We start from the raw sequence: 16,248 nt of genomic DNA, 5'->3' as shown, positions 1-16,248 counted from the left end.
TCGTGTTTCTATAGTTCTTTATAACGATAAGAAACATTAGAGCGCGTTCTTTTCAATGCTAGTTTATCAATTCAAATATAAATTTTCATTTCTTTTTTGTTCCATGAATTGTTTTGGTTATTTGTTGCTATAAAGATTCCCTCAGTTATTCCTGTGCATTGTTTAAAAAGAAACGAAGAAAAACAGAGAAAAAATAAAATTTGAGACTATTAGTAAATATATAAAGTATAATATAATGTAATGATTGATTTAAGGCTAAACTTCATTATGATCAAATTCGCAAGTTGCGACGATAAGTATATTCTAGTTTAATCTTCATCAAATTGCTACATTTGTATCATTTAATTTCTAATACAAAGCATGTGAAAGATAAAAAGATACGTAGAGCAAAGCTTTTTCAAATCTATATTATATTTGTAATATTATATTATTCTTCAGAATAATGGTAACTCTCATGTTCATATTAAAAAATATGCAGGAATGTTTTAAACGTCCGCTCAAATATTGATGTTATCTAGAGTTTCATAGCATTAGCAAGCCAGTGACAAAATGTCGTCTGCCGGAGCAGCACCCCGACCATTGCAGGTGTCTCCTTTAATTAAAGTGAGTACAATTTGCTACAATGAATTTTTCGAAACAATCTACATTCAACTATTATGTTGCAAATTATTGTTTATTTAACAAATGCCTTATTAAGATTTCTTATTGTTATAAAAATGAATATGCTTCGGAACAAATGCTTTAAAATTGATTATATTATGTAATTTTTGTGTAACTTCAAGTAATGCTTTCTTTTTTTTCTTAAGTTTTACAGAAATATAGAAAGAGTTATATATATCATTTATTCTACATTAGAATGAAATTTAAAGATAAATTAGCACTTAATTTGTATTTCATTTTCTAACCTTCTTAATAGATATAATAAGCGTTAGTCAAGTAATATATTTTGCACGAATTAAATAATATAAATTAGATATTTCTTTCTTTTTTTAAAGCATTAATAGTATATATATATATATTTATATACATGCATTTAAACATAAATTTAAAAATACTTTGTAAAACTTTATGATTGATTTTGTGTAGTTTTCCCGATGGACTCTTTTGTTAACTGGGATAGTTTACGGTGCTTATCATCAAAGAAGACTCAGTAAAAAGGAAAATGCCCGCCGTGAACAAGAACTTAAGGAAAAACCCATAAGAGATGCAAAATTAGCAGCAGAGAAAAAGAAGCTTGCTGACGGTAAAAAATGATAAATTTGACTATGGACAGGCTATAGGTTCTTTTAATGATATAATATTGATTTGTAATTTCCATTTTTCTGTTTCAGCTGAATTACAAATGCTGAATGAGTTGTTCACACCACAAAAATAAAAAATATCACTTATAGTAGTATACATAAGTATTTCTGTTAAGTTAATATTAAATTACCCTTTAAAAAATGTCCATTATGTCAATTTCTGTTCAGGTTTACAATAGATATAAACAACTCATTGTGTATATTAAATAAAATTATTTATAATATACTAAATTGTAATTTTATCCAGTAGAACCCTATTTACCCGAACTCCGTTTATCCGAACTAATATCATCACAATGTCCAATTTCTGATTTTAATACCGAATATGTTTCTAAACTCTTATAATTCAATTCCAGGCTGCGGACGCATCGCTTATAAGAATAGAAATTTTTGCCCTAGTATTTACAAATTTCAGTTTAGTAAAATCCAGTTATATAAAAATTAATTCCGACTATATGAATGATTAGAAACGGAAGAAGGAAGAAGTAGTAGAGTGCTAATATCTGATACGTCTTGTCCACCGATCGTGACGGATAAATGAAATTTTATTATATTTTCCATGGAATATTTAGAATTTTCTAATTTTCATTAGTACATGCAAAATTAGATATCGAATTGTTCCTAAAGAGAAAAAAAATATTCGCCCGAACAGGGACTCGAACCCTGGACCCTCAGATTAAAAGTCTGATGCTCTACCGACTGAGCTATCCGGGCGATTGAAGTAACATTTTTCAAAATATATAGCTACTCTTATAAAGAAAATAAAGAAATATTAAACTATATAAATGTCGATTATATTTAATCAATATCATCGATATCACTATATATAATCAATTCGATAACATTTAATAAAGCATTTTATAAAATAATTGTTCTAACTTTTTGCGTATATAATTTATTGGGCATATATGTTACAATCTAGAACATTAGAAGCTCTATTATGCGTAGTACACATAACATTCTAATAAAAACTAAAATTATGCTGTATGTCATATTTTATTTTTTCCACTTTGTAATATCAGAGATTGTTAACAAAAGTAGTACTTTTGTTTATACTTTCATATTTACTTTTAGTTTAAGAGATAAACTGCTAAAGCATAACACAATTATAATATTTCAGAATATAAAATATATAACATTTATATAAAAATAAATATTAAAAACGTTATAAAATATGTTACAATGTGTTTGCAAATAATTTCACTTAATTACATAATTTTATTGTTGTAATATTATTTAAATGGAATGAATTTATGTTGCTATATGTACCTATAGCTCTTGTGTTTAAAGGTACAGAGAAAAATATTTTTACATATATACAAATATATCTTCATATTCCTTTTTTAAATGCATTAAGGTGGAACAACATTAACTGATTGGGGACACCATTTGATATGAAGTATTTATAATAGGTATACATATGTATATATATTGTCATGGGAGCACCATAAATGCTTTTGGTTCAAAATATAACTCTTTTCCTCTTAAGCTGTAATTAATTCTGTTTTATTATCATTAGTAATCAATTGTAGGAGACTTCCATTAGCTGGACGTTCTTGATTTTGTGACCATTTCCAGAAGAGGCTATAAAATAAGATATTATTAGTAAGAAATCAAATATAAAAACATGAAATAAGGGAAGAAAAAAGATTTTATTTACTCTGCAACAAATTCAAGTGGAGTCCATTTAGTTGTATCAGCATTTGGCATCCATTTTCTATTCATAGGTGTATCTAAAGTAACAGGCAAGATAGAAGCAACCAAAGAATTCTTTGGAAGACCACTATCTTTAGCTGCTAAAGATTTAGTAAGTTGATGAACAGCAGCTTTAGCCATTCCATATCCAATCATTCCTGGTGTTTCTGCTAAAGCTGCTTTAGCACCAGTTAATGATAAAAATCCTCCTTCTTTCAGGTGATGGGCAGCAATACTAGCAGCAATACTTGAACTGCACACACTCTGATTCCACATAAGTTCACTGTTTTTAATAAAATCTTTATTGGCTGCATTTCCACCAGCCCATCCACCAGCCACACAAATAATTGCATCTAGTTTATTCCCATTTAAAATATTTCCAATTTGTTGCATAATATCAACTTCCTAATAAACAGATAAAAATGATTAGTTTTATAAAAAGATATATATTATTATTATTATTATATTATATATATTTAATATTATTATATATATTATATATATAAACATATGTATATATTTGTTTATAAAACATATATATATACACATATATACATGTTCTTATTTAGTTGAATATAACAGCTTAAAAAATTACCTGCTCTTGCCAATTGCTGTTTGGTTTTACAATCACATTTGCATCAGCTTCGTCATTTGCCTTCATATCAATACAGCCAACCCACTATGATTATGAAGTTAATGTAGTTTTATAAAAATATATTATTTTTTTAAATACAATTTGTTTAGTAATTTGCTATAAACTATATATGTAATGTGTAAAATAACAAATATTTCAGTATCATGAAATTGATATAGTTGCAAGTTTCTTAAGCTTATTTAACAAAGATATTATAGAGGTATATATGTTATGTGAAAGGTTCTGATTCATTAACTATGGCCTTGATGTATTTTTCCTCTATACTTGAGATTGCTAAATAGAATTATATCCGTAAATCTACATCCTTTTTGTTGAAATCATATCTTTATAGTTGAATATAACATAGGAAAGTACCTTATTAAATTTATAAAAAATTTATTTTATATGTTTGCATTTAGTAATGTAAATGATTCATGTTATTTATTTTATTTTATTTTTCGACCTAACGGCCTCGTAGAAGGAATTTGGTTGTTTTAGCTTATAGAATACTGAAGCTAAAACTGAAACTAAACTTAGACTAAAATTAGTAATTGATTCATATTTAATTACACTTAAAAATATATTTATATATATTTAAGAAGGTTATAAAAAATATATTTATACGTATATATACACGTAGATAATAATTATTATAAATACATAAATAGGATACTGTACTTCGTAGCATTCAAAACAGTGCGCGTATAATTACTTCGCCCTTTGAATATGTACATCGATCACAAATTCTATGAAATTCATTATGTATAAAAAAATATTCTATAAATTTTGTACTAAAACGTACATGAAATAATTCTCGATTATTACTTTTTAAATTAATTATTTTTAAATATAAATGATTTCATTGTTCAGAAATTTCTGCCTAACAGTTGTTTAGGATTAATTTTTAATCAATGTCCAGATCGAATAAGTTATCGATGTATAATTGACCAATAATTTGTTTTTTTTTTTAAATGAAACTAATTAATAACATTTACATATGTATTATTCTTAGAAACAACAAATAAAAGTAACTTTTGTGGGAAAATAAGTCAGTCCCATTGATAACAAAATCAACATCTACATTTTTATTATATATTGTTGACATTTATTGTTACTATTATTACTCACCCACTTTTTCGACTTGAATTTTGAAACACAAGTAGAACCTAAAGCACCTTTGCCACCATATATAAAAACCCGTCCGATTATTGCCTCCATTGTTCAATAAAAGAAACAACTTCTTCGTGAAATATGTTTCGGGATTCGCGATTATATACGGAAGAGTACGAAGTTACACGAAAATCTTTCGGGAAAGTTCGTAAAAGGAGTGCTAGATTGCCAGATTTTCGGCACAAACTATAAAGACAGATTGTCAACTGAGTAGTTGATATTGTTTCGATGGAAGTATCTCGAATGACTTTAAATAGAATATGCGTATAAATCTTTAATTTCTACATAACGATTAGTATTTAATGAATTAAAACAACTAATAATTCAAAATAGCGTCATATAGATCATTTATATATGATCTACCTGACATTAATAACATTCTGTTGTTAATGAAAGAACCTTGAAATGCAGTATGTTTAATCAATTTTTTTATTATATATATACCTTGTTAATACTATATCATGTTTTCCAGAATGTTTTTTGCGGGAATAATTAAATGAAATCGATTTAGTTTGTACAAAATGAAGTGATCAGATTTGTGATATTTGAATTTCCCACGTATGTTTATTGGAAATGTGGCAACGCCGCAATGACGGAGACCCTGCCCGCAACGTTCTTCGGGAGCGTAGGTCTAGTGTGACGTCACGGTAGCCTAGTTGGGTTAGGTTTTACGCTGGAAATTCTAACGAAAAATTTTTTGTTTGACGATTAATGTTTTCCTCATTGTATCTGCTGCATTGAGGGACGTGAAGAGCTAACGCAGTGGCGAGCAGTAATCGTATTTCGTAAACCGTTCGATCGCGAGACTTCGCGCTATCGGCGTATATGAGATTTTAAACGGAAAATGAATCGACATGACGGTACGTACGTGTGCGCTGTTTCTGACTAGCAAGTCAGCCTTTACTCCACATGCTAAATTTGTTTTATATTGATGACAAAATTTTTTGATCATGGGGTATTTGGGAATGTGCATAAAAAGTTTGTGTAGACTCATCGTCGAGGTTACGAAATCGAGAATGTATGAGATTTTTCCTAAGACATTTCTTGTAAGCTCTGTACCAAAGGGTCTAATGTCAGAGGCCAGATGGCAGCACTTATAAAAAATTTACTCCAATTTCTTTGGGTTTATAATGCTCTTTGATGATTGTGCTCAACTTTTTTGCCATGTCATCATTTTTTCTTATTTTAATTGTATAAAATGAATAAAATTCACGGGGAAATTTATTGACCCATTGTCAAGATGAGCTCTGCCAAATGGTTTCTTTGATATTGCTTTTCTTGTACAATCCCTTTCTCTTTCTTACAATGTTAAATCTCTAAAACATATTGAAACATATTTTTCTTATCCGATATCTTTGAATTAGTCTTTTTCCTCACTTTTTTCAACTTTCAAGTTTGTATTTTCTAAATAATGCATTGTTTATTATATTCCAATGGTATAATATTGACATCACAGAAATGCAATTATATTGGATATTTAAGTTAATGTGTCATAATGAGATTAGCAAAGTAAAGAGTAGTTATTGTTTGCATAAATAAAGTTAGTACATATATTCTTTCTTATTTATTGAACATCTACGCATGTTACATAATTGAAATTAGAAATATTGTATTGAAGTTCAAAAATGTTATTGCTGACTATTAATACACATATATGTAGGTCTTAACTTTTATGATACTATTATAATAAAAGTGACATCATACTTAGCTTATTGTACTTTTTAAAATATGCATATGCATATATATATATGTGTATAACTTGTAAAAATGTAGCATTATGAGGTAAATAGGAAAACGCATGAAATTAAAAACTCATTGTGTATTTGTTATTATAGCTATAAAGATTGTTTTATTAAACAAGAAACTAAATTTTTAAATGCATTTAATTATAAGAAAATTACATGTGTAGTGTCTGTATATAATGCACATTGTCTCAATATTATTTTGTTATTTTACTTATTTACAGTTATGCTGAAGTTACTTTATTGTTGTATTCAATAAATTATTAAGTTGTAGTTGTCTGCTTTAATAAGAATACACGGCTGAATTTTTTATGTCAAAAACTATATACATTTGAAACAGACTTAAATAATCTATCTTTAATAGATCTAGTTCAAGGTTATTGTATATATATGTAGGTATGAAAGATATATAAATATCTTTTGTAGAGACAATAGTGCTTTTTATTAAAGTTCTTTATGTAAATGCACTTTACTTACATACATGTAATATCCTTTACTTATATGCTATGTATCTAATACTAATAGTCGATCTAATTTGATTTTATTACTATAAAATGCTGATCCTTATATATACAAATATATAGTAATTATTTATTTTAGGGGTAAGTTGTGACGCCTGCTTAAAGGGGAACTTTCGGGGTCGCAGATATAAGTGCCTCATATGCTATGATTATGATTTGTGTGCCAACTGTTATGAAGGAGGTGCCAGTACTACGCGTCACCATAGTGATCATCCTATGCAGTGTATACTTACTAGATCTGAGTTTGGTAAGTTAATTATTAAATTCTATGTATATAATAATTGTCTTTTAAGTATAGCCTAATCATACAAACTAATTTTAATTTATTATTTCGTAGAATTATATTATGGTGGAGAGGCAGTAAGTGTAGAACAGCCACAATCATTAACTTGTCCTTACTGTACAAGAATGGGTTTCACTGAGGCTACATTGCAAGAACATGTTGCTGCAGATCACTCAGACACATCTTTTGAAGTTGTATGTATACTATAATATATATAAGTGTCTATCATACATTACCTTTTTTATTAGAGAGAGATTTCGAGGTTTCCAATTTTATTATAGGTTTGTCCAGTATGTGCATCTGTCCCAGGGGGAGATCCTAATAACGTGACTGATGATTTCGGTGGTCATTTAAGTTTGGAGCATCGTAGTGGACCAAGAGATTTGATCTCTTTTCTAGATGAACCAGCTTCAAGTAGATATACTGGTAGACGGATAACACATTCATCTAGAGTTGTTGGTGGACCACGGCCTCGCAGGTATGTATATTTGATATACGCGCTATATTAAATGATTATGAAAAAGTGTTATAATAGTTGTTATAAATATTGTAAGTATTATATTCAAGAAAACGTGGAAACAATTATCTTCCACTAAAACTAAATATCAAACATGTTTGAGTGCTAATTTATTAATCTATTTTAAAAAAATTCTATCGACACTGATTATGAATTACAGTAGTGTACAAATTCTGTGATGTTTGACTGCATGTATTTTGTTAAGTATCATTTTTTGCTTGTCCTATAACATTAACATTATAATTTATCAGTCATTACCGTCATCTTTTTAGTGAAACATAGTCAATAATCATGATAGTATATTGTAAGTTAAAAGATGCGTTCTCTTTTTGAAATGCCTAAAAAGAACGCTAAGCCGGGTTTCAGCTTCAGTTTATCATCATCTCATCTTAGATAATGTTCATTGGCGTGTCATTGGACCTTCAGGTCCAATATGCATTTCAGTTCGTCCGGAGGATTGAGTCCGAGTAGTCGAGAAGGTATAGATCCAATTACAGAATTACTTTCTCAATTATCCGGTGTTCGTAGAAGTGGTGGAGGAACTGGTCAAAGTTCGTCAGCACCATCGCAATTACAACAATTGCAAATGCAGCTACAGTTGGAACGACAACAAGTTAGAGTATGTATGATTTAATAACAAAAAGGATTTTTAAAAATATTAAATTGTAATAAAAATAAATTAATCAAGAGCTGAATTCCTAAAATACGAATATAAAAGTTATCGAATTAAAAATACACGATACATTAGAAACATCTTTTCAGGCTGCTAGACAACAATTGGAGCGATTACCTAGGAGGCAGACTCAGGTCCTTGGCTCTGCAAGTTGCGGAGGAATTATTAGTGGAAGTGGTCATTCTACTACTATGACTAGCGTGGTAGCAAATAGTACGACTAGTAACAATAATACAACTAATGTGGCGAACCCGTCCGGCGTATCATCTACTAGTTCACAGAACTATATGTTTTTATTGCCAAAGTATGTGTTATGTGTAAATATTGGAATATACACATCTAAAAGTATCTAAAATATGGTCGAAACATTAATTTTTATGCGCTAGTATTTGAGTATTTTTATAAATATATTTTCGACGTACACGTGCATGCATGCAGTCTTTTGTCTGAAACATGCAAAACTGCATGTCATGATCAGTGCGTAGGATGCCAAAAGTTATATTTTAAGATGATTTCATGAAACGGACATATGCCTTTTTTTAGTTCCCAAAGGACCAATAACCTTATGTTTATACATAGATGTTCTTAATTACTATATTTATTTTAATTAATATTACATGTGTGCTCTTCTCCGTTTATAGATGTATTACCAGTTCTCTCTCCGACTCACAGTTGCAAAACATTGAACGTGAAAGTGCAAATAGAAGTCTCTTTACGTGCGAACTTATTCTTGGAACGCTTTCTCAAACATTGCCGGAGTTAACAGAGGAACAATCTGTAGCGCAAACACCAGTATCAAGTGCAAATACTGCTACAAGCAGTCCCGAAACACCAAATGCTAACTCTTCCTCAGTTTCCACAAAGAAATTAAATGTAACTCAAGAAGCGAAAAGGGATCAAACAATGAGTAAACATGTAACGCAAACGTCTATGCAACAATCACATACTGTTCAAACTACTACCGCTGGGAGTGTAGGGACAGGTCTTCAGAATCAAGGATTGCCACCAAATTCTAATAACCTCGCGATACAAAATTCACCTATGGTTCAAACACTGATGCACAGTGTATTGCCTGAGTCATTGGTAAGTATATACGAAGATTTAAGTTCGCAATTTCGAAAATTTAAACTTTATATTAAAGAATTGTGACAAAAATAATTTAGTATTTGTAACTTCGTTATACAGGTATTGCAGGAATCACTGTCGCTACCATATAGTAGAACTATCAGAGAACCGATAGTAACCCCAGCACCAGCGTACCTTAGAGGTGGGGTCGGTCCAGTTGGCGTAACAGGTCCTTCACGTAGGAAGCCAGTTAGGGCTGTAGATGGCAGAAACCAATCTACGGAACCTCCGCCCCCACACTAACCCTTCCTTACCCCGTACCCACCCACCCTGATTCCTCACAGGACCCTCTAGCACTAGTCCTAGCACTGTTTAGAACACCTCATCATTATTGTTATTATTATAATATTATATATTAATAATTATTCAAATGCCCTCCTCCTCACCCTCCCTATCTTATCACTTTTCAAAACTCTAATCTCGCCATCTTTTGTCGTTACGTGACATGGAACAAGGGCAAGGGCTGATTCGCCGACACATGCAAATAATGTAAATAACTCACTTCTTGCAGTCATATACACTCCTCGTACACACTCCTCAGCGAGTCTTGCCACGTTCTACATCGATATTATTATATCCATTTACAATAACTTGATCGAGGATAGAGACGGGCAGGTAAAAATAATAACAATATAATTATATCTTTTAGCGTTTCATGTTTGGTGGCTGTATGGGTTTGTTAGAACAGAGTTAGATTGATAAAATACTCAGTTTTATTTAACACGTAAAATCTTTGCAATGTAGAAACTCTAACAATTCACAAGACGCACTGCCCGTCATACGCACCAGTTTAGTCGTGCTTAATTTAAACTGGTTAAATTTTTTTGGTCATCGTATGTTTGATATATATATATATATTTTTTAAAATTAGTTTAATGTCATGTGTATCATTGAAATTCAAATATGTTTTACGGGAAAAAGTTTATAAATCTGCTTGGGTTGGTCCGTTTGTATTTGAAAAATCTTAATCATCGGACAAATATTTTAAAGCGAGTAACTAACGATTTTTAATCTACATGCTTTACGAAATCGTCAAAGCGCATGTGCATTAACGTTTTGTTAGATGAACATAAATTTTAAATAGTCAACTATACGAGGTTTGAATCATTTCAGAAAGATAATTCAGAATCAGTGATTCTAAATATTAAGTTGGCGGGCCATCCCTTAATGTTATGTATCACTCAGGAATTAGTACTTTAAAATGGAGGGATTAAGTTGAGTCTTACATGTCAAACAAACAGAAATCCGAATCATTTTCTCTTTCAAAATTAATCGTATTTATTTAAAGTATTTGTTGGAAAGTTTATTTTTCTTGTTGTTTTGAATTTTTGCGTATATTGCGCTAGTACTACGTTTTAAAAATATCACGTGGTCCCTTTTCTTTTTTTGTAATCATTCGTTTATGAATCTATAATCGCTCCATTTTACAATGTGAAATGAAATAATATTTGTATGTGTGTTCGTTTTTTTCTCAATAACAGAGGCTTTACTGATTTGATATATGTAAAAATTATACGCGATATGTCAAAGTAAAACCGGGAATTTCTGTGTTCCATTTCTTTGAATTAGTTGAATCGAAGCTTAATTAATTAATTGATATAATTAATGTTTATTTTATGCCGATAGCGTCAGAAACAAGTACGTGCGTATGACACACGCAAATGCATTCGAAACTTGTGAAGGTTCTACTGAGCGTAGAATATGAAGGGGCTCGTACGAACGAGCAATAATTATTTTTCAATTGTCTTTAACTCCTACTCAATTTTCTTTGATTTTTGCCTAGACTTCCTTGTTAATCACTTTATGTATATTGCATATTGTAATTAATTTCCCCTTGTATTACATTCAGATTCTATGTTAATTGATTTGTGGGTGTATCTGCAAGATGTGGATGAAAATGAAGTAAAATTATACATATACATATATACATATAAACTTGTAAAAAGTTATACAAAATATGTAGCGCGTGATTTCATTTTTTTTTGTCTTATGCTCTCGCGTGTTCTGGCATTCTCGTTGGTAAATTCGACATCGGATTACTTATAACGTTACAAAATAACCAAAGGTGTTGAAAAAATCATACGTTTCGTTCTTTTTTATTTTCCTGGATCTTTCAGTAACAATTTCGATAATAATTTAATATCTTCTTTCAAACGCACTATTTGCTTTATGCACCTATTTCTCAAACGCTTCTAATAATTTCTCGTATTCCACTGTGATGTGTGAATTGGAAACAAGATATATAAAATAGCGAAGCAACGATGTAAAGAAAGAAAATGAAAAGTCTACTAATTGCCTTAACGCGAAATGCCTGAAAGGGAAAAAGTTTAGCCTTTTGTGGAATGCGTGGTTAATCAAAAGAATCCTTTACACATGATATACTTCATACAAAAGTGATGCTGTATACTTATCTAAACTAAATAAATATGTGCATATCCCCCCCCTAAAAAAAAAAAAAAAAGAAAAGAAAAGAAAAGGAAAAAAAAACTATAAGATGCAGATATTAAGAGAGAAATAATGAACTTCGCATATATTAATGTGCACATCTCGATGACTGATAAGCTAGTTATTTTTCAAATTTTACACGAATTCATAAGCGTATAATCTCAGAACGAAGCAAGACTCCAACAAGCACGTTTAATACAAAAACCAATTACATTAATTAAAAGGAAGGAAAGGAAGAAATGAATAACATGATTTGCTATGTACTAAAATAACTTCGTATAAAGTCGAAAATTACAACTGGGTGTTTTTTTTTTCTTCTATTCTTGATACTTGCGAACTTATGTTCCCCTTGTTTCCACGTCACTTCGGGATTATAAAATTTTTTGGATTTTTACACTTCTATTTTACTATTAATATTATTTTATTACATTTATTGTCATTATGTACTATACGATGTAGCAGGAAAAATAATTTCTATACGTTTCCTTGTCAGAAGGAAGATTTCGAGGGACAGTGTAACGCCTTTTCCAACAGTCGAACGCTGTATCAATATCGTTATATTTTTATTGTTAGGATTTTTGTCATGATTCATTTTAAAATTTCAGCATAATCTTAACAAACAGCTTTTTACATTATATATAAATATAAATATATATATATATATATACATATAAATATATATATATTTATATATATAAAATATAAATATATATAAATATATATATTTATATATATAATATACATTTATTCATAAGGACGAAAAGGTGCCTCGGAGTATCGTCGTAATTCTCACGTTCCTTCTATTTTCTTTTTTCTTTTATATGATTAACACCTACGTAATTAAATACTTCTCCTTTTCTTCATTCATACATATATAGAAAAAACGTAAAAAAAACTTAGGTAATTCGAGGATCTCGGTCTATATAGTAGAAAGTTTTGAGATTGGGTATCTTTGAAAGAAAGTTTCGATGCTTTGTAAAGATATCGACGATTCTCCTGGATATCCTTTGTAGGAGAAAAAACAAAATAACACGATTAAAAAATTATTCTTGTGAACGGAGTAACGAACAGAAAAAAAAATATTCTTGGGTGGATTAAACGGTTGTTTTTATCACGTCCTTCATCCGTATGTTATCTCGAGTGTCAGGAAAGTGGAATTTTCTGTGAATTTTCGAATTTTAATCGAAACCATTACGCCCGACGAATTAACAAAAAAGAAAAGAAAGAAAGGGGATGAGAAGACTTCGCTAAAACAGGTCTTTTGTCAGTCAGAACGTAGCCAATGTCTACAACGAATTTCATGAAAATCAGAAATGAATGATGGAATTGAAATTCAAAAATAAGGAAAAACAACAAGAAAAAGAAGAAAAAGAAATATGATGGAAAAACTGTGAAACGCGTACGACATTTTCCCCTTTTCTATTCGACGAAGAGTTTCTCCTTCTAACGAATTGAAATTTCGATTTATATTTATCTATATTTTACGTATCATTGCCTACTGTATGCATATAAATAAATAATATATATTATACATGCTTATATATAAATATATATATATACATGTGTGTATACACACAAACATACATTTACGTAAATGTGTGTATACACTTACGCACATGTGTACAACAGCGACTAGTTGCGTTTGTGCGTAGATCTGTATTGTTTTAATTGTAATCAATCGTGCGTGTGTATACGTATCGAAGACAAAGTTATGTAGACGACTAAAAATAGAGAAGAAATTGCTGTAAGCCTGGGACAAAAGTGATTGGGAACGCGAACATACGCAACTTATCGTAGCGAAGAAAAATAAAAAAGTTTTAAATTTAATTAAAAATCTCGATAATTTATCGTATTACGCTCTCATTACGATACCGTTTCTTATCGTTATAATCGATTATTAGCGACTAATAATAATAGGGCTTCTATGTAGATAATGGCCCAATAACGCAGGAGGAGTCTGACTGTGTGTATATATATATATATATTATTAATATGATAATTTTAATGAAGGGGATGTGTCGTTGAGATTAATAATGCTGTATTATTAACGACGCGCGAATCAATTAAAAATCACTCTCAAAAAACTGTACTTTATCGCTAAGAAGCTATCTGATAAAAAAAGAAAAAAAAATTACAAAAAAAGAAAAAAAAAGAAATAACGATAAACGTGAGAAAGGAACTTTCTTTTCTTTTTTATTAAAAATATTTATTATGCTATATTTTCCACAGTATTTTTTTACTGTGATACAATAAGGATATGCACGATCAAGAACTGTCGCAACGTTGCCTTCCTCACGTTAGACTTTTCGTTCCCTTGAAAAAATGTCGCGGTAACTATCAGTCAGCGAAAAGAATACGACATGAGTAGAAAGGAAACAAAAAAAGATATATATATATATATATATATGTCTTTAATATTGAATAAAGTCAAATCAGAACTAGTTACAAGGTAACTTTGAAATACTACATTCAGTACTATTGTTTAATTCATCTGCTATACGTAAATACGACTAACGTCATCAGTAAGTGCGTATAGAATCTTTAATTCATCACTAATTTGATTAAAAGAGAAAAAAAAAGAAAACAAATCATGTCGTGTTCAAGACTCCCGTCTTGATCCAAAGATAAGTAAAGGAAATTTGAGCGTATTATTTTCTTCGAAACATATTACGATATCGTAAGATTAATCGGTAAATATTTTTCACGAAACTCTGACGAGTTTTGATTGTAATCCTAGCCAAAGGAAGAAGCGAGTGGTGTACGGAGGAGAGCACGATAGAAAAAAATTTGTAGGAGTTAGCAAAGCGCATATATATGTATGTAACACTAGAAAGAAAAGTGGGTTAAAACACGATGTAGCGGCTTCTGTGGCCCATCTAAAGATCTAAACGATTTTTCTTTCTGCATTATTTTGTTTTACGTGATCGAGGGTGGTGTACGGGATAGGAGGGTAGAATCAAAACAGAAAGTTGATGTCATGAAGCCTCCCACACAAAGTCCTTTCTAGTTCGTCGGGCAAACAGAAACAGTGTAAGAATGAACGAGAGATAAAGCTGTATGTATACATACGCGTGTATGTGTGTGCCTGTACATGAAGAACAGAAGGAGAAAAATACGTTTTAACTTTTTCTTCCTTTCTTTATTTTTCTTTTTTCATTTCCTTGAATGTAATTTTCACTTTACGAATTTCTCGGTTGAAGAAGAAATAGACGCCGATTTTATCGTTTTAGAAATAGACACCCACAGCCAGGCTGAAGCGAAATAGAAGAAGAAAGAAAGAAATAGAAAGTACATCTTCGAACACACAGACACTGACCTGCGTTGCAATTAGTATTATTGCAAACTTACTGGAGTTATGAACTTATTGGCACGGCCGCATTAACCGTGATCCACTGCCTGAGCTAAAGAAATTAAAAAATAAATCATAATAAGCATTCAGCGGCTTTATGTATGTAAGCTTCGAAATAATGTTCACTCTTCGTTGCGAAAAAAGAAACAAACTTTCGTGTGTAAATCTTGCAAGGACAAAATGGTGGTAGATGTCCTAGTTGTATCATGCAAGGCTGATCTCTTTGCGATCGGTATAGTATTAGGTATCACACAGTCGTTGTGCATTTCACAAGATTACCTTAATTCGGCCTTGCTCGTCGGTACATGCACAGTCAACCAGCAGCTATTTTGTCGGCGAAATCTAGAGCCTTTGGTTCTCTTATTTTCGACAAAGTTGCTACTAAAGGTATCGTGTATCAACGTACTTGAATTTTTGCTAAACGATCTTTTCCTAAGCCTGCTCGAATACATACATAATAAAATTACAGCGCGAGAGATTGTTCGCGGATTTTTACCTGATTTTTAAAAAAAGATAAAGAAATCGACCGATACACATAAAAATGTACGGACGTAATGAACGAAAGTGAGAAAGAAAAGAGAGAAAGAACGAGAGCACGAACGAAAGAAATTACGATGATAAAACAGAAATATTGTGCGTGACATGTTGAAGTGGAATGTGTTGACGAATATTACTATTGAAGTAATAATAGAGAATTAAAGTGAAATCTTATACATAATAATTATTGAAATGTAAATTGTGTTTGGTTGTATTTTGTGTTATTCGCCTCTGATGCTAAATATAATGGAAATTC

General features: G+C 30.5%; 3 protein-coding genes and 1 non-coding gene across 5 annotated transcripts; 2 read left to right on the top strand and 2 right to left on the bottom strand.

Annotated features, from left to right (window-relative positions):
- The first annotated feature begins 499 nt into the window (after positions 1–499).
- On the top strand, positions 500–1,532 carry LOC132911925 (ATP synthase subunit e, mitochondrial). The gene is made up of 3 exons (XM_060968967.1): positions 500–603; positions 1,087–1,243; positions 1,332–1,532. Exons 1-3 carry the CDS (start codon positions 550–552, stop codon positions 1,373–1,375), a joined length of 255 nt encoding a protein of 84 aa, XP_060824950.1. The 5' UTR covers positions 500–549; the 3' UTR covers positions 1,376–1,532.
- Positions 1,533–1,942: 410 nt separating this feature from the next.
- On the bottom strand, positions 1,943–2,015 carry Trnak-uuu (transfer RNA lysine (anticodon UUU)). The gene has a single exon. It is a non-coding gene; the product is annotated as a tRNA-Lys (tRNA).
- A 688-nt stretch (positions 2,016–2,703) lies between these two features.
- Positions 2,704–4,925, bottom strand: LOC132912027 (dihydropteridine reductase). Its single transcript, XM_060969120.1, has 4 exons — positions 4,759–4,925; positions 3,592–3,675; positions 2,962–3,401; positions 2,704–2,885 (listed from the first exon to the last, which is right to left on the bottom strand). Exons 1-4 carry the CDS (start codon positions 4,846–4,848, stop codon positions 2,786–2,788), a joined length of 714 nt encoding a protein of 237 aa, XP_060825103.1. The 5' UTR covers positions 4,849–4,925; the 3' UTR covers positions 2,704–2,785.
- A 487-nt stretch (positions 4,926–5,412) lies between these two features.
- On the top strand, positions 5,413–12,103 carry LOC132912026 (E3 ubiquitin-protein ligase KCMF1-like). 2 transcript variants are annotated; one of them, XM_060969119.1, is made up of 8 exons: positions 5,413–5,660; positions 7,143–7,310; positions 7,401–7,540; positions 7,628–7,824; positions 8,308–8,482; positions 8,626–8,840; positions 9,178–9,619; positions 9,722–12,103. In XM_060969119.1, exons 1-8 carry the CDS (start codon positions 5,645–5,647, stop codon positions 9,902–9,904), a joined length of 1,536 nt encoding a protein of 511 aa, XP_060825102.1. In that variant the 5' UTR covers positions 5,413–5,644; the 3' UTR covers positions 9,905–12,103. The 2 variants fall into 2 exon arrangements, with proteins under 2 accessions (XP_060825102.1, XP_060825101.1); XM_060969118.1 differs by having other exon boundaries at positions 5,414–5,660; positions 8,290–8,482.
- The last annotated feature ends 4,145 nt before the right edge of the window (positions 12,104–16,248 follow it).

Source organism: Bombus pascuorum, chromosome 11 (assembly GCF_905332965.1).
Source record: "Bombus pascuorum chromosome 11, iyBomPasc1.1, whole genome shotgun sequence".
NCBI classification, from domain to species: domain Eukaryota; kingdom Metazoa; phylum Arthropoda; class Insecta; order Hymenoptera; family Apidae; genus Bombus; species Bombus pascuorum.
Note: the sequence above shows the minus strand (reverse complement) of the source record. Positions and strands in the feature narration are given on the sequence as shown.